The sequence below is a fragment of the Orbicella franksi genome, chromosome 2 (assembly GCF_964199315.1).
Source record: "Orbicella franksi chromosome 2, jaOrbFran1.1, whole genome shotgun sequence".
Classification (NCBI taxonomy): domain Eukaryota; kingdom Metazoa; phylum Cnidaria; class Anthozoa; order Scleractinia; family Merulinidae; genus Orbicella; species Orbicella franksi.
In genome coordinates this window covers 14,940,790-14,961,064 of record NC_138146.1, presented here as the reverse complement: position 1 = coordinate 14,961,064, position 20,275 = coordinate 14,940,790, and the positions used below count along the sequence as shown (strand labels likewise).

The window sequence follows — 20,275 nt, the reverse complement described above, 5'->3', positions numbered from 1 at the left end:
ATTCTCCTCAAATGTCTGCTTGATGAAGCTTTGATCAATGTAACGAGAATTAAGATTTTTGATCGCTGTTTTACCTTATCGTAACTTAGCCAAGTTTGTCCGACCGTTATCCGTGCATTTAACAACGTCCAAGCTGGTAGTCCGCATCCTTCCCTATACGCGCAGTTCCGCGCAAATACCTTTCGCTACACTAAAAAAGCTTCGTGCGTTCACACTGTTTCTTGCCCACAGGAAAACGAAACAACCTCCATTTGGTAGTCTTGGGCTGGTGTTAACATTTCGTCGCATACATGAACAATGACGGATCAAAAAGAAAAAACAAACAAACAAACAAAAAAAAAAGAAAAGCGAAAAAAATTATGGTTACCAAAGATCCAGGGCGTTGTTGTTATCAATTTCGATTAGTTCTAATCTCGTTATCACCTCATTTAAATTGGTGTTAATGTAATAATTTTCCTTCCCTCAGGGTCATGTTTTTCTCCAGTTGTTTGACGTACATGCTGTAGAGTTATACCGCTAGAAATGCAAAACGACGACGTCAAGCCTGACGAGAGAGATCTGTTGTGTGGGTGGAGATCATTCAGACCTAAAGTCCTACAGAAACTCAACTCGCCAAAATGGTTTCTTGTGTTTCTTACTCTTTACTCCTTCATGCAAGGTAAGAAAAATTTCCTTCTCATCCTCCAACTTCATTTAATTTATTTATACACAGGAACATATACTGCGTGCGGTGGCTTCATGGTTAGTGCGCTGGACTCCGGATCAAGCGCTCCGGGTTCGAACCATTGTGTTGTGTTCTTTGGCAGGACACTTTACTCTCACAGAGCTTAATCCACCCAGGTGAATGAAAGTGTACCGGCAAATTTAATGCCGGGGGATAACCCTGCGGTGGACTAGCATCCTATCCAGGGAGGAGTAGAAATACTCCTAGTCGCTTCGTGCTACAGAAACCGGAGATAAGCGCCGGCCTGATGGGCCACTCGGCTTGTATACAGACTTTTATACTGAGTTCTTAGGATTTAGGTCATTCAGACAAAATACTGGGGAATAAAAGACTTAAACGGCATCGGGGGAGGGGGGAGTAGAGTAAAATTCTCATGTAGGTAGACTTTTTTCCCCTTCTGTTTAGGAATGATTGCCACAGGGCTGACAGCTGCAGGTCTCACTTCGCTCGAGAAGAGATTCAAACTAAGCAGCAAGCAGACTGGTATGATAATAGCAGCAAATGACGTATCCGCGCTTCTTCTAATCATCTTCATTAGTTACTTTGGAGGCCACAGGAACAAAGCGCGCTGGCTAGGCATAGGAGCCCTGGTAACTAGCTTAGGATGTCTACTGTTCGCCTTGCCCCACGTATTGGTGGGCAAGTACACCCCTCTTCAATTTGAAACGGCTGGGACCAGAGACGCGTGTCTGTTCAACACTACTGGAATACCTAGGGACGAAGAGACATGTGCAGAAGCCAAAGGATATACCGCCTGGAAGTACATGCTTGTGTTTATAGGAGCTAAGCTTCTCTTAGGTGCTGGGACCACGCCCCTGTTTACACTTGGCCCGGCGTATATTGATGAGAATGTGAACCCCAAGGTGGCACCCATGTATCTTGGAGTGTGGTTTACGGCCACGTTTTTCGGCCCTGGAATTGGTTACGTAGCAGGAGGGTCGCTTCTGAATGTCTGGGTAGATCTCATTCAGGTAAGGCGTCTAAAACCTTTGAACGACTTTATCCACTTTTATCCGCTTCCCATACCGGTATTGCTGGTCTCAGAGCCTCTATATTTAATTACCGTCTCCCTTGGGTTCCATTTCCTAACAAAGCAGTTTGTTTTAAACAGAAGTTATGTATTTCTCCATTTATTTACTCTTCTGGAACTGTTTCTTCTAGCCTCCTGGAGTTGACCTGACTCCCGATGATCCCCGCTGGATCGGGGCCTGGTGGCTAGGGTACTTTTTCGGGGGACTTCTACTGCTATGTACCTCAATAGCTCTCCTTGGCTATCCTAAAGAGATGCCAGGGGCCCGAGAACGACGAATGACAGCGATAAAGGAGGGACTTTTACCCCCTAGAGATGAGCACATCCAAGGACGACTAAAGGATATTTTACCAGCCACGAAAGCCATTCTGACAAACAAAACGTTCATGCTAAACACCTGTGCTTTTTGCTGTACTACGCTCATCGCCACAGGACTAGGGCCGTTCGTCTCTAAGTTTATTCAGTCGCAGTTCGGCAAGTCCTCTTCTACAGCAGGTTAGTAAAGAGCAGCCACCGAGAATACTATATGAACCTTTATGTGAGTACGGCAGGTTTTCCTTTTACTATGAGCCGACTTGGAATACAGTGGAACCCATTAATGCAGTCACCAACGGCCATAAAAATCTGGCTGTATTAACGGGGTGGCCGTATTAAAGGAGTTCTTTAAATAAGACGAAGACTGACTGAGCATTTGTTCGGACCAGAATAAAGTGGACGTTATAACGAGGTGGCCGTATGAACGGGGTGGTCGAAAGGCTGGGTTCCACTGCATCTAGTTTCGTGACGTGCTCCGAAAATAATCTTCTTTGCACCTAAATTTGTCACACAACGAGTATGTGACGTTAATAAAAGCTGCAGATCAGCTGCGACGTTGCGTGACGAGTCAAATCATCGGTTGGCTGCCAACGTGTTGGAGGCTCATTTTAAGTGTGCTTTTCCCTAGGAATCCTCTCTGGCATCGTGATTATCCCAGGGACCGCGGGCGGTATTTTCCTGGGGAGTTACCTGGTCAAGAGGGTCGATGTGAGACGTTCGTGTAAAATCGCCGCCAAGTACTGCTTTATCTTCCAGTTCATCGGCACTTGGGCTGTGCTAACATTTCTCATTCCCGGCTGTAAGACCACATTGCTTGCTGGGATCAGTCAACCATATAACAACAGGTACAAAGAACCTTTCTGACCAAAGTTCGTATTCTCCTTACTTCCTGTCATACATCCCTTTTGATATTAGTGCAGAGAATTTGGTAGTGCATCAGGGTCACATCTCTTTTTGATGTTTTTCGTTATTATCATACCCACTCTGTTTGGCCCCATCCATCATTCCCTCTTTGCTTGGCAATGCAGTTCTTAGGAGAAGTGAAAGTATCATTCTTTGCCATAAAGAGTTGGAACATTTCTTGACTTATAATATCTCCTTAAAAATAGATTTTTCAATTTTGAAAATTTGGAAGGTGACAGGACACAAGTTCGCTATTTCTTCGTTAATGGATAGGTTGTGAAGCTCCTTCGGTTTCTAACTTTAATTTTGTCGACGTTTTTCTTGCGTTTTGAGGTGTTTTCATCACTTTATATTTCTACTTTTCTTTGATTTCGCATATAGTAGCCTGTTAACTGTTAACTCTGAGTGCACTATTTTACAGAACACTGACCGAGATTAACAAGTCTGCTCCATGTAATTCTCTGTGTCACTGTAATAGCCGTGACTATGATCCAGTTTGTGGAGTCGATGAGTTGTCCTACTTCTCTCCGTGTCACGCTGGATGTACGATACGAAAGATGGACGGAAGAAAAGAGGTAAAGTTCACTGCACAACCTCTGATAAAGCCAGCTACACTTAGTTACGTTTGACCTGTAGTGGCATTTATCTTGATCTTTTTTCGGGGGGGGAATTAACAAACTAAGTTTTTCGGCATTTTTCAGGCACAGAATCTTTTTCATGTTTAAGCCCGGTCATCTGGAAAAGCCGTCAGGGCCGGTGGTGGTCTTACGGACGAAAAAAAAAAAAAAAATGAAACACGCCACTGGGCTTATACTCTTTCCTGTGTTTATTTTTTCGCAGGTGTATGAAAGCTGTCGTTGTATACCGTCTCAAGAGAAGCCTCTTCCTTACGGCACAGCCAAACAGGGGACGTGTGACCGGGATTGTAAGAATTTGATTCCATTTCTGTTCGGCGCTGTTGTCCTGCTTATCTTCAATTTTATGAACGCCACGCCCAACAAAACTGTCGTGTTGAGGTGGGTTCTTGTACGTTCTAGTTGTGTTTCAGCTCTTTTCTTGCTGTGAGTTTTGATAAGTTTCTTTGAACACTTTTTTTCAGCCGAAGTGACTGTGGGTTAATATAGGCTATGGCCTACGTAGCTGCGTCTATCACTAATGGCAGCCCTGATGGTGTTTGTTCCACATCGTTCTTTTATTTGTGCTTGTTTGTGCACTGTTTTTGAACTTGATTTTTGCGTTGGTTAGACTATAAACCGCTCATAACAGTCCTATTTTAACCTGAGCTGGTTTGGAGTCTATAATGATAAATTTTGCAAATTGAGCTTAGCATTGTTTTATTTCTCGCCATCGTTTTCCTCAGTGGAGGGACCGTACATCCAAAAATCAGTGACGAGAAGAACTTATGATTCTCACTTTGCACTTGCACTTGCTTACGTGCCCAAATTTGCTCCTTAAGCTCGTCACGATGAGGTGACGTCATGTTGCTTAGCAACGTCAGTACCTGGTATCGCGGGCTCAGACAAAAGGTTTCTTACTTAGACTTCCTTGTTTTTCAGATGTGTTCCAGACAATCAGAGGACGTACGCTCTAGGCCTGCAGTGGTTGTTTCTGTGTATGTTTGGTTCTATGCCTGGTCCTGTTATATTCGGTGCGTTTATAGACAAGACATGCATCCTGTGGGAGGAGACGTGTAGCGGCAGAGGAAGCTGTTTGGAGTACAACAACGAACTTCTCAGCTATTTGCTAGTGGCAGCTGGTCTCTTCTTTCAAAGTAAGACAGCTTTTTTTTTCGTGTTTGGCGATCTGGTGTTCCTTTTCACGCGCTGATTTCTTCCAGCGTTCGAGATTAAAACCGAAGAAATGACGTAACCCTATTATGATCTGTGCAGTCTCTGATTGGTTATTGCTTGCGCGCGTAAATCCGTAACCCAGCAACAACCAATTAGACTCTACACAGGTCTCTGTATAGCTGCGTCATCAGTATGGAATGTCAGACATCTACGCCGGTTGAAGAGATAATAAACGTATTGTCGGCATTTGACTGGAACTAGCTTGCAACTGAGGCTAATGCGGGGAGTGTTTTCAAATGCAAATGACGTTTATCTCTTTTTAATGATATTCCACCGCATGAGCCTTCATGGCAAGCTAGTGCCAGTCCAACACCGATAATACGACTATGGTCTAATAATGAAAAGAGCGAATAGAGGTGATTGGGTAATGCTGTTTGGCAAAGGAGTGCAGTTAAATAAACTATCCGCTCGTAGACTTATCATTGCAACCTAGAATGCACATAAGCAAATAGTAGAGTAGCTTCTAAATCTTAGCAAAATTAAAGCGGGCAAGTGTTAAGCTTTACACTCGGTCATCGCAACGAAAAGTTGCGTTTTGAGATAGAACTAGATTTTTCAAGTATTTACCGAAGTAACAGAGAGTTAGCAGCTTCGCGCATAGGGAAAGGAGAGAGCATTGCAGCTATTAAAGGCTTAGAACTTACTAGGTATCCTAAACGAAACGTCTTGTAAATCGCAACAACTGGAGGTGAAACGAGTGTTAGTAACTCACTGCGTTGAAAACGTTGGAGCAGAATGCCAACCCGTAGTCTCAATAGCATTGTTTGGTTTTCCTCTTGCAGTCCTTTCAGCCGCTCTCTACTTCGGTTCATGGTTCTTCTGCAAGCCAAACGATCCAAACCCGGATGTAGACCATCCAGCTCAGTCGCAAACTCGCCTTAGCCCTCCTCAGACACCTGTGCCAGGCCTGGAAATCCGCCAACAGCGGCAAGCTGCTGGTCAGCAGACCACTTCAAAGGAAGAAACTCTTGCGCAGGCTGATCCTGACAGCGGAAGCCTCTCCCCAGTCCCTGGCTTTGCGCGGTATGCAACTGATGACGAAAGTGTCTTCCTTTCTTTTAATAATGCGGGAGATGAGAGCCGATGTAGTTTTCTTCCTGTTACGCAGTTCGAATCTTCGATTTAGAGGTGAATGTTTTCATTACGATGCGCCAAAACAGAAACGAACGCCTCTCATGTTAGGAAATACTAACTCTTGAGTCCTTATTTCATATAAACATTAAGTACCTGACTGGATACAACCCAAAATAGACAAACCATTTAAATAACATCTGATAGTTGCTAACAGCTTTTATAACGTTTGTAGTAACTGGAACGTAGTTTTCCAGTATTGGGACGTTTTGAAATTATCCCACAAGTCACAGGCAATCTTTCATGCGAAGCGCGATGCATATAAGATGAAAGATCACTCTTTGAGAAAAGATGAAAGATCACTTTTTTAAAAAAAAAATATCGACACGTTCGTTAAGGTAATTTAGAAGTCAACCTGTGTCCCAGTTAGCAAAAAAGGTCTACTTGTATTGAACTAAATATAAACGAAAAGCCAAGAGAGAAGGGTGACTGCGAGGCCAGACTTCGCTTTGCAATATTTTGCTTCTACCTTGACGAAAGGGACCGATTGCAGTGTTTTCACGTCTAGTTGCGAGGTTAAAACTAAAGTCTATACTCCGAAAGGGCCTTTTCATGTAAATTCTTTGCAGGTTTAGCCTCTTTGTACGTACGCAACGGATTAAATCTCGGTTAACTGAAACCAATATTTTGGATACATTTTAAAACGATTGAGACACTGCGTACACTAACAAAGTAATTTTTGTTCAGAATCACCTCTAAGTATAGTTTCTATCTATGGTAAATTTAAATTGAATCTGGTTTCGTTTATTTTACGAATTTTTTTATTTGTTATTAAGTTTGAAATTTTCTTATCGTTTGTTGCCATAGACATGGTCAAGGCGGTTTTCTACATTTGTTATTCGTACTTTTTGGATAGTGCACACTTATCCGTTTATTTTTGATATACCACACAATAGATCGACTAGTTTAGCTCGAGAGGGTTCTTCAAATACAATTTCTCACGAAGGGTTATTTTTTCTAGACACATTTTAAGGTTAATATAAAGCATTATTTTCATTGCATAAATTCTTAGTTAACTTAAGGATTGTACAATATATGAATTCAACGTGACTCGAATGGAAAAAGAAATTCTGACTTTCAATTGTAAATAGACACCCGCCTCTCACTGCTCCAGCCGCTACGTACGAACGTTCTTGCACAAACACCCGTTGTGGCCGGCATCGACGAGGAAAGGATATGTATTTACAGGCTACCTAAATCAAGAGTTAACTATTAATTATAAATGAAATATGTTAATACTCTTTAAACTGCTATTTCAGTGGAAAGGGCTTTTTTGTACCGTTCACTAGGATTATAACGCATCTTTACATCTTGAGCTTTTCTATAACAGTAGCAAAACGCCTTTCCCGTTTTTTAAAATTAGTACTGAAAAATACCATGCCGAGTTTGAAGAATGATGATATAATAATTATTAATGAAGTTGTATGGATAATTGTATATAGAATAGTAAAAGAAAGTTATATGGTAGTCATTCAGGAGATATTCAGCCGTGTTCAATTATTCAGAGGCTAGTAAGATTTTTTTTTCAGTTAAGTGCTAAAGCCTGTGTAGGCCCGTAAAGTTTACGTTGTAAGCAAATTAAGCACGGACTGGTGCTGTAAGCTCCCTAGTTGTTGTAGCTTCACATAAGGATGTGGTTAGGTTGCACTGAATAGAAGAGACGCTGCCAATCCTTTCTAGGCGTTGGCTATGATTAAAAGGGACTGGTGGAGAAGCGATGACCGGATGTCTTTTGAGTTTAACATGATGCTATTTACAGTGTGTTGTGGTTTGATTTCCAAGAAAACGAATTTGGAGGTTCGCATTCTTATGTCTTATCTTTTAGCCAATGATGAGCTTAGTGAAGGGCTACGCTAACCGACTACATCTAGCGCAAGTCCGTGTTTTACTAAAGAAAAGCGGCTTTCATAATTTAGGTTTTCTGATTTCTAGGATCTACGAGTCAGCGGTCTCTTGTGAGAGGCACGCGCGCGGGCGCGTTGTGTCTCTCGAGTCCAGCCTTGTAGATCCTGGAGATCAGAAAACGGTTTAGAGTGTGTCCATTTTTCAACATTTCCTCTTTGTCAGTCAAATATCACTCGTTAACATGCAAGATCAAATAAATTATTCTTTTGGCTTTACGTTTGGGCTTTTCATGTTCTCTTATGTTAACTTTTTGTATTTTCCCTTTTCCCTACTGATCGGGATTCTTGCGGATGTAGTGTTGAATGATTAGCTTGCTTGTGGTCCGTTCTCACGGGCAAGGAGTATGGGGCGAGAGTATACAATGAGACAGGAATGAGACGAAACAAGGGCGCGGCTCGCCCCAGCCCATTTTCGTCCATACCGCCTTTTACGTTCGTATTCGCGGATACAAACACTCTTCGGACTCCAACAGAAAATACCGACCGTAAGTGGTCTTTTATTGTTATTTCTTTTTTACAGATCTCTTTCTCGACTCCGACATATGAAAGGGTTCAGGCGAATTGATGAACCACTAACTTCACAAACTGAGAGCACAACTCTTAATCGTTTCATCATACACTATGCTCCTGACCCTACACATTACACCAACAGGCAGTGAACAACAAGACAAAACAAACACGTCTATTTTTCTCTTAATGTTTTCGTTTCGATTCTCGCTCGACAAACTAACAAATTGTTGCTTCTCCGAGACTAGGTCTTTACAAAGTTCCAGACATTATATACTTTATTTTTAAGAGGGATCAACGCTTGGAAAGCCCAATTTGTGATTAATAAAAAAACAAACACCGTTACAGCTTGGGTATGTTGGAGGTTATTATGTCTCGGTTAAGAGTCACCTTAAAAGAAACTCCATCCGAATGAAAAAAACATTTTTAAAATTAATTTTAGCGAACGACTTTTGTTAAAAAAAAAATTTAAAAAATGAATAAAACGAATAACAAAATAAACATGAGTAAAAATTAAGATGCCCAAAAACACGCCCATATCATAATCCAATCTTTGTAAACACAACTTGTACATCATTCTTCGGGCGTGACACTGGAAGCCATTTGTATGTCAAATCCTGGTCCGGTACCAGTTCCCACTCGAACGACTGAAGAAGATGTTTTGCAAGAAGCTGTAAAAACAAGACAAACACAAGTAGTTAACAAAACGGGTGGCCTGTTCCAGCCTTCCGGTTAGCTCTTCTTTCGCACCCCACTTTTCGATCGTCCCGAGCCCCCACGAAGAGTTCCGAAAGCTTCCGAAGGTTGTTACGTCAGAATGACGCCATAAAGTACGTCAGCTTTTTTTGGCAACATCGCTGACCAATACTGCTCAAGCCCAGTCAATTTTCAGGCAAGTTATCCCGACCGCAAAAAGGTTTTTATTTGCATGGAAACCGAAGTTCTCCGGAAACAATCAACGAAGCCGCCTTCCGAAGGTAACGTTAATTTAAACAGTAAGGAGTTTAAGTGAACAAGGCGGACGCGACTATGAAGACGTCGTTTTAGCTGCATCATTTTATATTCAGCTTACTAATTACTTATCTCCTAATCTAGCCATAGGCCGTATCATCAGTTCAATTCGCGTATAAAGCCCGCAAGAATTTCAAGTACGCTGCCACACACCACAGGAGAAAAAACTTCTTGGTTATTTCTGAAATAATCCGCGACTTGAACAAGTTTTCTGTGACTTCACTTACATTCGGGTTGCCGCTCCATGCCACTTCCAAGTGGATTCAATATCTGTTTGTAGACAACTTTCAAGTACGAAAGAATCGTAGAAAACTCGTTATTGTAATTCACTACCTCTTTAAAATCCAGAATTTAGTACTTTCTGTCTTGCTGTTTGGTAGAGGACGACTAAGAAATGTACCAGAATTTATAACGCACGTACTCCACGTGCAAAACCATTGTATTACTCAGTAGCACATGGTTCAAATTGCGTTTTTAAGCGTGGTTTTCACTAGCGACGCAAGCATAAGTGAAGCACAAGTGCAAACACAATTCTTATTTCACCGTGAAACGGCCTTGACACAGGCATAAGCACAAGCGCAAGCACAAGCGCAAGCACAAGCGCAAGCACAAGCGCAAGCACAAGCGCAAGCACAAGCACAAGGATCAAAATTTTACCCTTTTCTTGTGCTTGCGCTTATGCTTTTGTTTGCGCTGTAACAAGTGACGACGAAATACCGCTCAGGCACAACACAAACACAAGGATATTTACCCACGTTAAGTTTGGCCAAGAAAACGCTGAATGCAGATTACCTCGCGCCTAAACAGTTTGGAAGATTCGGATGATTTTGCCTGTGCTTGTGTTTGCGTTGAATTTCGTTTTCACTTGGGTCATTCCTATTGCTTGCGTTTGTGTTTGCGCTTGTGCCTGCACTTGTGCTTGCGTCGCTAGTGAAAACCAGGTTTTAGTGTTCGATCTGGGTGCGGTTTTCAAATCTCCTCGCCATCTAGAAAACATCCACGGTAATGTGGAGACGTTTCAAAGACGCAATAGAGGGTGCATGTGATTCATGTGCATTCTCACTTGTTCATTCCGGCAATTTCATAAAAGCCCTTTTGTCTCATGTAACCCAGTTTAAAAGTCACCAAATCGAAAACATCACAACAGTCAAACCATAAATGGTGATATTTCTTATATATAAGGGAAACGAAAGACACACCTTTATAATCTTGTGAATGAATTTATGTCCTACGCACATCCGGGGACCTGAACCAAACGTCCACACTCTATCTCGGTCTAACTGGTTACTACGGAAAACAAACCAGTCAATCAGTACTACTCTTTAAATAAGTCAGGAAAAAGATTTTATTATGTAATTTTGCCCTTAGTTATATCATAGGGAATTTATTAACAGAGAACGCTTTCAAAAGACATTTATGTTCTGGAATGAAAGGGGTAGAAAATGATAGATAATCGGCAAACAAAAATCACAACTTGCACTAAACACAGTGATTTTTATGCTAGGAAAGTGCTATGTGAGGGAGCTGAAATTGACTTCCTAACCAACTCTGTAGCAATCCTCACCAAGTGTCCCATCGTTCGGGTAAAAACGTTTCAGCTTCGGGGAATATTTTGGGGTCGCAGTTGGCAGCTCTTGTGAGAAATCCTACATAGTAACCGCCGGGGACTTTGTAGCCGTCTATTTCTACATCCTGGTGAAAAATGAAAAAGGATTAATCTTCATTCGCCTGTGGTTACCATACCTCGCTATACCACAACACTTTCAAAGTATAAATGAATGGAGAATTAGTCTAAATCTCCTAGCGTTCTATCACGAATGCGATTCTCTGATTGGCTACGCTACTCACTATCTATTCTGTTGTAGATAGTGAGTAGCCAAGCAGTGTGCGGTTGTTAACAAAATGGCGGCCACTTCTCTGCGTTTTCGAAGTGTCTGTGAAGAGGATTGAGATAAAGTTTTGAACGACTTGTAAATTTATACTAAAACAATTAGATTATTCGCTCTCGATTTCTATGCGTGATAGTTGACTTGGGCTGCGCCCACGTGAACTATAACAGGATAGAAATCTTGAAGTCATAAATAATCTAAAAGTTAAATAGAATTAAGAAAGGAAGAAGAAAGAAGACGAATGCAAATTCAACAAAGAGAAAAAGCAAATGTTACCTCTTTGGCCAATCTTCGTCCTCCTAAAAACGGTGGCCAAAGTCGTTTTACCTCTAAAAGAACATTTTCCAAATATCTATCATCTTGGGCTGCTTTGAGCCGCTTTTCAAGCTGGAAAGTAAATTAACAGCGTCATTACTAACTACAGAATGCAATTTTATTGCTCATCAAGCTTTAACCGTCTCCTCTTACTATTAACAACAAGATCACCGCTATAAGAAATCTGCGCAAGACATTTACGGCTGGAATGAAGTGAAGGATGTCCTAATGAGATTCACACACGCAATGTTCACACTGTTTTAATCATGATAGTTTGCTTAACTTTTGCTACTAACATGTACCTAAGAAAATGTTCTAAAGACATCCTCCAATTTTCTTTTAATAAAGAAGCCATTCTGATTTCAAACAAGACAGATGATTTTATTTATTATTAAGTGAATAAGGTATTTTAATTCTAATTATTGTTTTATTTTTATCTTAGTTATTTTACTATTATAAGCAGGTCCACATACGCCTTTTGGCTGCCGATTCAATATTGTTCATTCAATCTTGTAATTATAAACCTGCTCTAACAAATAAAGGATTGATTGATTGATTGATTGATACCTTCTCTAGTCGACGGCGATCTAAGATTGTTTTAAACAAAGTTGAATCATACTGTTCGTCTGGTAATGAACTAATCAACCAACCACTGGTACCAACTGATTTACCGACCAATTTTCCTAACAACAACCAACCATATTTAACCAACAGGCTGACACTGAATGAAAGTCTAACTGTTTGACTTCACTCGGTTAGTCCCTTAGTGATTGGTTGAGTCTTTGAGCGAGTGGCTGGTGGATCTTCGTGGTCAGAATAATTGATTCCATTTCGAAGTGACGGACGGACGGACTGGCTGACTGGCTGACTGATTGACTGGCTTACTGAATGACTGATTGACTGATTGACTGATTGACTAATTGACTGATTGACTGATTGACTGATTGACTGATTGACTAATTGACTGATTGACTGGTTGACTGATTGACTGATTGACTGATTGACTGATTGACTGATTGACTGATTGACTGATTGACTAATTGACTGATTGACTGGTTGACTGATTATGCCTAACTGACTGACGGACTGACTGGTTGACTGACTGACTGATTATAACTGACGGACTGACTGACTAACTGACTGACTGACTGACCGATCATGACTGACTGACTGATCATGACTGACTGACTGATAATGACTGATGGACGGATGGACTGACTGACTGATTGATCATGACTGACTGACTGACTGACAGACGGACAGAATGACTGACTAACTGACTGACTAACTGATCATGACTGACTGACTGACTGATGGATGGATGAACAGACAGACAGTTGGATTGACTGATTTACTTACATTCTGGGGTTTAGCAAGTTCAATGCAGAAAGATGTCATCAAGGAAGACAAAGCCTTTGGAACCAGAGCAGACACAAATAACAAAATGTGATTTGCCATTTCAGACTTGGACTTAAATTCTGATTCTCTCATAACATTTAGGAACCTAAAAACAAAATAACATTGTCAGTAGTTTAAGGTTAATGTCACATTCAGATTTCAACATTGATATTTTCTGCAACACACCACCGCCCCCTTCAATCAATTTGTCAAGTACATTTTGTGGCTTTTTGTGGTCTTGAAGGATCTTAAAAGATCTTCAGTGACCAGAGCTAAAGATCCTAAAAGACGAGGATCTGTCAATAGTCTCTAAAGCAACTGAGGATGATCCTGAAAACTTCTGAAGATCTTCACCTAGATCTTCATGCAATAAGGTCTTCATGCAGATCCTGAAGGATCTTCAACAGAGGAAATATACAGATCCTTGAAAGAGTTTCACCTGAGAGCAATACAGACTAGACCAAACCTTGCTAAGTTTTAATTTTCAAGGGGCAGGGAGCTTTATTAATGAAAGTATGCTGCTACATTGTTCATGATTCACTCACCCATTTTTCTCCTCTGAAAGACGCTTATTGACAATGGTCAGGAGACGATTCTGTAGGAGAAATACATGTATCAACAATTGTTAAATTAATGACTTTCAGTTCAGATGCTGTAAATATTCAGTGACAGGTTAACTTTTTAACACTACTTGACATGTTTAATCTCTTTTAATTTAATAGACTTTACGAAGAAAACACTGGGTTTGCAAGATCTCCTCCAAGAGTAATCCAAATCCTTCTCAACATAAACCAAGGTCATTCCAATTACAGCCGTCCCCGTTGAAACTGTCTGAACCATTTTAGGAAAATGAGAAGGGGTCTGTCATGTCCAATAGCCTGTGGGCTGTGGATTCTGTCTTTCATTTGCCTGACAGACAAGTGAAGTTTCTTGAGAAATGTTGAGGAAATGTATTTACAGAAACACTTTAAGTCTTGATCAATTCTTAAACATAAGCAAGCAAATATTTAAGTTTATAGCCAACGTTTTGGCATCATCGTGACACCATTCTCAAGGCAAAGTAAATAGATTAATGCGAAGATTTGATTTCTATGCTTTACAGTCTCTACAAATTAGCATAATAACAAAGGATCACAAGTTCTTCAACTGAATACCTTTGCGCAAATGGAGTCCATTTGCACGTTTTGAGATAGTTTAAGTTTTCTTATGAAAAGCATCTCCTTAATTAGGCAATCAAATTTGTTCAAGCATTTAGTAGGCACGTGAAATTGGTCTGAAAGACAAGCAGGTACTTTCGAGTTACAATATATAATAAGAGATGAAATATTTTGGGACTAGTGAGAATGATTTTTGGGCTAGTAGTTCCTGAAGTTTCAGCTTGCCCAAGAGGCAAGCCCAAAAATTGGTTTTCTTTACTCCCAGAAGAGCTATTGGACTACCTCCAATAGACTGGTATACAAATTCTAGAATTCATGCACTAATACTTTTTAATTTTTTTAAATACCTTTGCTGCCATTGCCTTGGTATATCCAGACTTATAACCATAAACATTAAAATTCACCGGAACAGATATAAGCCCTTTAAAACAAAGTCATAGATTGTAACATTACTCACAAAATACAGGATAATTGTATATCAAATGGGTATCTAAAAAGAAAACAAACTGTGTAAACTACTGTAAGTGTGACAAGTACGCAGAGGAATATGACGGTGGGTCAGAATTCAGGGGCAAGAGATATATCATTAATCTCTGTTTACTAATCAATTTTATGTGGGCAAGACTAAACAGCTGAGTCACATGCAGGTTGTTGTTCTGTACACAGTGATACTGTCTCAGCAGACACTGAATCACTACACTGACATACTTCTGCTCTCTCCCCTAAGATTACAAATGGCTTCTGGCAAACAGTATTAACTGGTATGAAAAATTGGCAAAGATTCATGGAGGGAGAGAATAAAATAGGTTGTGCTTTGTGTAAGCTTCCCAGTATTGCTTCTTAATGTTACCAAATGAATACATCATTCTTATCCACAGAGGCTGCCATCCGTTTGGCAAGCACCAAGAAGTGCAACCTCTAGATCAGGGGCCCATTTCTCGAAGGTCCCGAAACGTTTTCGCACCCAGAAAGCCATAGAAAAATTTCAAACCTTATGACTGCAGGGCTATTTTATTCACATATTCGTAATATTAGTGGTGTAATGATTAATCGAATTCTCGATTAATCGCAATTATGACCGTTCGGTTCGATTCACGATTCTTTGATTCCATGTTTTGATTTTGGTTCGATTTTTTGCATACCTCTCTCAGAGTGCCCTCAGTGAGTTATTATTTTGTGAAATTAGAATCCAGAACTCTTTAAAATGTGCGTTTTTGATTGACCAGTAAAGACATTTGCAGTTTGTGCGCCATTTTGTGTTGCGTGGTAAAAATGTTGCCCTTCTAACACCCCTTGAGAATTTCCAAATAAGGCAAACCATGTGCGACACGCTCATTGTATCCTAAAATTCAGGGTTTAGGGTTGTAGGTTGTTTACATTGTGTATCATGTTGTAAGAATTAAAAAAACATTAATATTTTGCACAATCGAATCGAAATAATTGAAATCAAAAAGCAATAATTGAAATTGAATCGAATTGCCAGGAACATGAATTGTTACACCCGTACTTACTGTAATATGAACAGAGGTTCCCTTCATACAACAATTTTCAGGTGCACACACCTCTCTGGTTTTTGATACAGATTAACTAAAAATGGCTTTGCAGGTCTGAAAAGTTTTCAGGGCTTTCAAGAAACAGGCCCCTGGCCAGACCCAATTTTTTGAGCATGCACAGAGTACTTATTTTGTACTGTATATTTCTCAGGCTCTTTGATGGAAAGTGTGGTGAATTAAGGACTTCCGTGTTTGAACTGGCCACAGGTCACAATTCTTCGTGCTGAACAAAAGGGTCATGGCCGCTGGAAACGAGAATGCCAGTAAAAGCACTGTAAGGTATCTAGAATGTAAATCCAATAATTTTGCACTTAAAGTTAAAATGCCAATCAGTGTCCAACATTGATTAGGAAGGTGTTACCAGCAACATGTTACATTGACTGTAATGTAACATGCATCTGAGTATCTTAGGGGAGTAGTTGAGTCAAAAGCTTCAGACTCCTTACGCACTGAGACAGTTGGGTAAAGCTTATCATTAATTATTAATTGTTATTTTTTTTATCTTGGTCTGCTTACCGTGCCAGTGAGCTATTGTAAGTTCAATGATAGATGCAGCTTCTCTTGTTGCAGTTTCCATCTCCACACCCAAAAATAATCGTAAACACATCTCAGTTGTCAGCTGCTTGAACAGTTTATAAGGAATAACAATGTCACCATCTTCAATGCTGTTCAACAACCTAGATGAAACAATCTCCACTTCTCCCATGTAACAAGTCACCTCTTCAGGTCTGAAGACATCATGAAGAACATTTCGCAACCTTATAGCTTCATCGTCACTGTTAAAAATCACTAAGTCACCATACAAACTGTACATGTATCCAAAGTCTTTGTAACTCATGTCTAGCTTGCCTTCCATGTCTAAAAGTTTTTCAAAAAAAAAAAAAACTCAAGTTACAATGATATTGATGAAGAAAAACTTTCTATGTACTCAGTTGGGAGAAACAATCTTGACTATTGTGCCTGCTGCCACTCTCGAGGCAGATGGTCCCCACTGAACTGAGTATGACTTTCATGTGTTAAATCTGAAATAAGTGAGAAGGATTTACCTATTCTGTGAATTGCTATATGAATGTCATACAAGTTTCTAAGTTTTACAACTATTAGTTATTTTATCTTCACCATGTCTTAAGGGAGGTATTGCTTTTCAAAGCTTAATTTTTTTTTTTTATTTTGATTCATAAATCATTTAATATATAGCCATAGACTCAGCCCTATACACTCATGAGTCTTATAAGAAAGACCCATGAATCAAACGTGCATGTTCAGGCAACATTTCACTAATGGAGCCTAGTGATTTGTTTAGATCCTAGCAAAACTTTCATTTCTCTCTTTTCATAAAACAATGTTTATCAGAGTTCTCACCCCCCACAACCCATTAAGTACATGCATGCTACCTTTTTTTTTACAAGCTTATGAATTGTATGTTTCTACAAAAGAGGTGTAGCACTACTTTTCTGACAATGATCACTCAGTAATGCCTTACCTTCTAACACCTCCTTGACCCCTTGGTTTGAAGCCACAAACACATGAGGCTTGTTGAGTGTACGCACTAGAAAAATCCTTGAGTTCAATGTGTTGATGTTCTTTTGTAAAAATTCAATTGGATTTCTTGCAAACTCTAATGTCTTGTCACCAGTGACTGGCCAACCCAAACGGCCTGGCAATGATGTCATCAAGGCATATGCTGATTACAGCTTCAGCTGCTGCAGCTAAAAATTAACGTTTTATTATTTCAAAATTTTTACAATATATGTTTAGTCCTAAAGATTTTGTTCCTGATTCTCTTAAATCATGTGTTGTTTATCAGTTTACATGTGCAAGCTGTGGAGCTCATTATATTGGTGAAACCAATAGGCATTTTAACACACATGTTAATGAGCATCTCTTTCTGTGCTTCTAAAGGTTGTAGGGACAAGTGTGATATTTCTTGTTTTAAGATACTCGATCATGCCAGCACTTATTCTCAACTTAAAATAAAAGAGAGTTTTCATATTGAACAGTTGAAACCTGAACTCAACAAACAAGCTGAGAATGAGTGTTAAGTGTTTGAGAATGAAACACAAACAAGAAAAATAATCTAAAACTCCCTGTAAATAACAGTAGATAAATTTAGAAATGCAACGACAGATTAACATGCTCAACTTGTTTGTTGAGTTCAGGTTTCAACTGTTCAATATGAAAACTCTCTTTTATTTTAAGTTGAGAATAAGTGCTGGCATGATCGAGAATCTTAAAACAAGAAATATCACACTTATCCCTACAACCTTTAGAAGCACCAAGATGTTTAAAAATGTGGGAATTTTTGTCCTGAAAGAGATGCTCATTAACACGTGTGTTAAAATGCCTATTGGTTTCACCAATATCACGAGCTCCACAGCTTGCACATGTAAACTGATAAACAACACATGACTTAAGAGAATCAGGAACAAAATCTTTAGGACTAAACATAGAGCTATCATTTTGTAAATCTTTTCTATACATTCATAATGGCTGATGATGATGTTTGAAACATCGAAACATGTTCCGAAAACTGAAAAGCGTTGTTGTGTTTTTAGAGATAATTGTTGCATTTGTGCTATCAAGACCGTTTGGTAAAGAAATTATTTTTTCAAAATTATGATTTTATTTTTTATATTTTTCACGTAAGAAACAATAAATCGGGTTCTTGTGAGTTTGAACTAAAGTTCTTCCAGGATGAGAGCAGGATGCCTATAGAAAACAGCGGTACCCCTTAATATATTTTCACAGTTATAAAAACAGCCTCCACTTTAGCTGTCATCTGGGTGTTCTTCTAATAATTTAGTGGAGAGAACAAACTGATGATTATAGTACATATAGTGGAGACAACTGTTTGCAATCTGGTGATATATAAAGCATGTTTTTCATATCACTGACATGTGAAGAATATCATAAAAATAATAATAAATACATACATACATACAAACAAACCGTTCACGACAGGTGTAATATTAAAATGTACGTCAATAAATTAAATTTTCACCATGTGTATAGAAAAGCTGTCGGACTTATCACTTAAAGAGATAAAAGAAATACTTAGCACCTACCAAAATTCATTTTAAATGCATTGTGAGAAACGACGTACTTTTTTCTCGTGTAAAACGATAAAATCTTCGGTAAGAATGGTTAAAGTTCCAAAGTACACGTTTATAAATTCCATGCTTTGCGCAAAACGCAAAACAAATTCTTTAGCAACCAGTTGTTCTTTCTTGTTTCATTCGACTTTTTTTCCCTTGTACTTAGCACAAAAAGGTTACGATACATTGTAAACCTCTTAATTGGTTGATGAACCAAATCTAGAACGAGCGTACTGTCAACCGATCTGATACGTTCACAAAGGTTTTAGCATTGCAATTAGCTAAAAGTCGCACTTGAAGTCTTGACACGACTCCTTGCTCTTTTCGTGACAGTTGAACTCGAAAAACAACACTGCAAAATTCCAAAATTTCACTTAGAGATGACAAATTTAGTGAAATCAACGTAAACTTAGCTCAAACGTAAGCTTAAGTTTATGTATAATGTTTACTAAAGACAACCTTGATTTTATTTGATTAGAAGCAGTATTGTAAGTTAGCGTGATGTAAAGCACATGAAATTTGAGTTACCGATATTTCCTTTGTCTTTACTCACTGATGTCAACGGCCACAACGGCGTTTCAAATCCATGAAAATTTGCTGCTCGATGCCCGGTCTAGCTCTGTGCTTAATGGGTTTAGGGAAGATGGTGGTCGCACGCGAACAAACGGCGAGATCAGTACGCCAATCAGTATGCTTTTTCGCCAGGCGATAACACGTTGTAATGCATTATTTATAACATCAGCCACGGATGAACAATATTTGCATAACTTGACATGGTGAAGTCCATATCTTTTCATTCTTTCCGCCATGTTTTTTTTTTTTGCAAAGGTAACCTGGCCTTTATAAGAGGACCAAGAAGGGTGGAGAGAGTGTGGGGTTTTGTACGAAAAGTGCTCTCGAGTGTGTAGTAGAAAAAATAGTATTATAAACAATCCATATTTTATAAGGCTTCACTGGGAGATAAGTCCGTGGTATCAGAGGTCTCCTATGCCCACTGGAATTACTGTACAAGTTTAATGGGGCTTCACCTTCGCCAATTCTCTGACTGCACGCGGTGGGAGAGCGCAGGGACTGACATAAGGTATAATACCTGAACACTTTTCCGGGGTGGGGGCGGGAAGCGGAAAATTGGACGGGAGTTATAATCCCACCTAAAATCGAAAACGAAAATAAAATGATCGTAACTTCTCGTAAAAACATGCAATGACACCAGGCGTTGGAAAACGATCCCCATCTTCCGTATTCCAACAATATTTTAACGTTTTGTTCCATTTCTGCAAAGTTAGCTAACATTGCACCCCTTTCAGTCATTTCTTGTCTTCTGGTATTCATATTTCTATCCTAGACATGACAATCCGATTATTTCTCTTTTTTACCACTTCCCTGACAAATAAAATATTCTCACTGTACATGATGTTCCATAAAAGGATCGCATAAAACCAATACGGTAACACACCATGATTGAGACGGAAATCTTTACTCAAGTTATGACC

The 20,275-nt window shown here is 39.6% G+C and overlaps 2 protein-coding genes across 6 annotated transcripts in view; one reads left to right on the top strand and one right to left on the bottom strand.

Annotated features, from left to right (window-relative positions):
- The window catches only part of LOC145478172 (solute carrier organic anion transporter family member 4A1-like), a 28,628-nt gene extending 20,555 nt beyond the window's left edge, over positions 1–8,073 (top strand). For all 5 annotated transcript variants that reach the window (XM_081456110.1, XM_081456109.1, XM_081456108.1 and 2 more), the window contains 8 exons: positions 467–658; positions 1,130–1,695; positions 1,886–2,249; positions 2,698–2,914; positions 3,394–3,547; positions 3,813–3,988; positions 4,529–4,743; positions 5,605–8,073. In XM_081456110.1, coding sequence (XP_081312236.1) covers positions 523–658; positions 1,130–1,695; positions 1,886–2,249; positions 2,698–2,914; positions 3,394–3,547; positions 3,813–3,988; positions 4,529–4,743; positions 5,605–5,948 — 2,172 coding nt within the window. In that variant the 5' untranslated portion in view covers positions 467–522 and the 3' untranslated portion in view covers positions 5,949–8,073. The remainder of the gene's footprint in view (positions 1–466; positions 659–1,129; positions 1,696–1,885; positions 2,250–2,697; positions 2,915–3,393; positions 3,548–3,812; positions 3,989–4,528; positions 4,744–5,604) is intronic.
- An 87-nt stretch (positions 8,074–8,160) lies between these two features.
- LOC145478174 (uncharacterized) lies at positions 8,161–19,589 on the bottom strand. The gene is made up of 10 exons (XM_081456111.1): positions 19,311–19,589; positions 17,171–17,396; positions 16,204–16,545; positions 14,482–14,555; positions 13,523–13,572; positions 12,939–13,083; positions 11,541–11,651; positions 10,940–11,067; positions 10,575–10,662; positions 8,161–9,035 (listed from the first exon to the last, which is right to left on the bottom strand). Exons 2-10 carry the CDS (start codon positions 17,358–17,360, stop codon positions 8,904–8,906), a joined length of 1,260 nt encoding a protein of 419 aa, XP_081312237.1. The 5' UTR covers positions 17,361–17,396; positions 19,311–19,589; the 3' UTR covers positions 8,161–8,903.
- Positions 19,590–20,275: the final 686 nt, after the last annotated feature.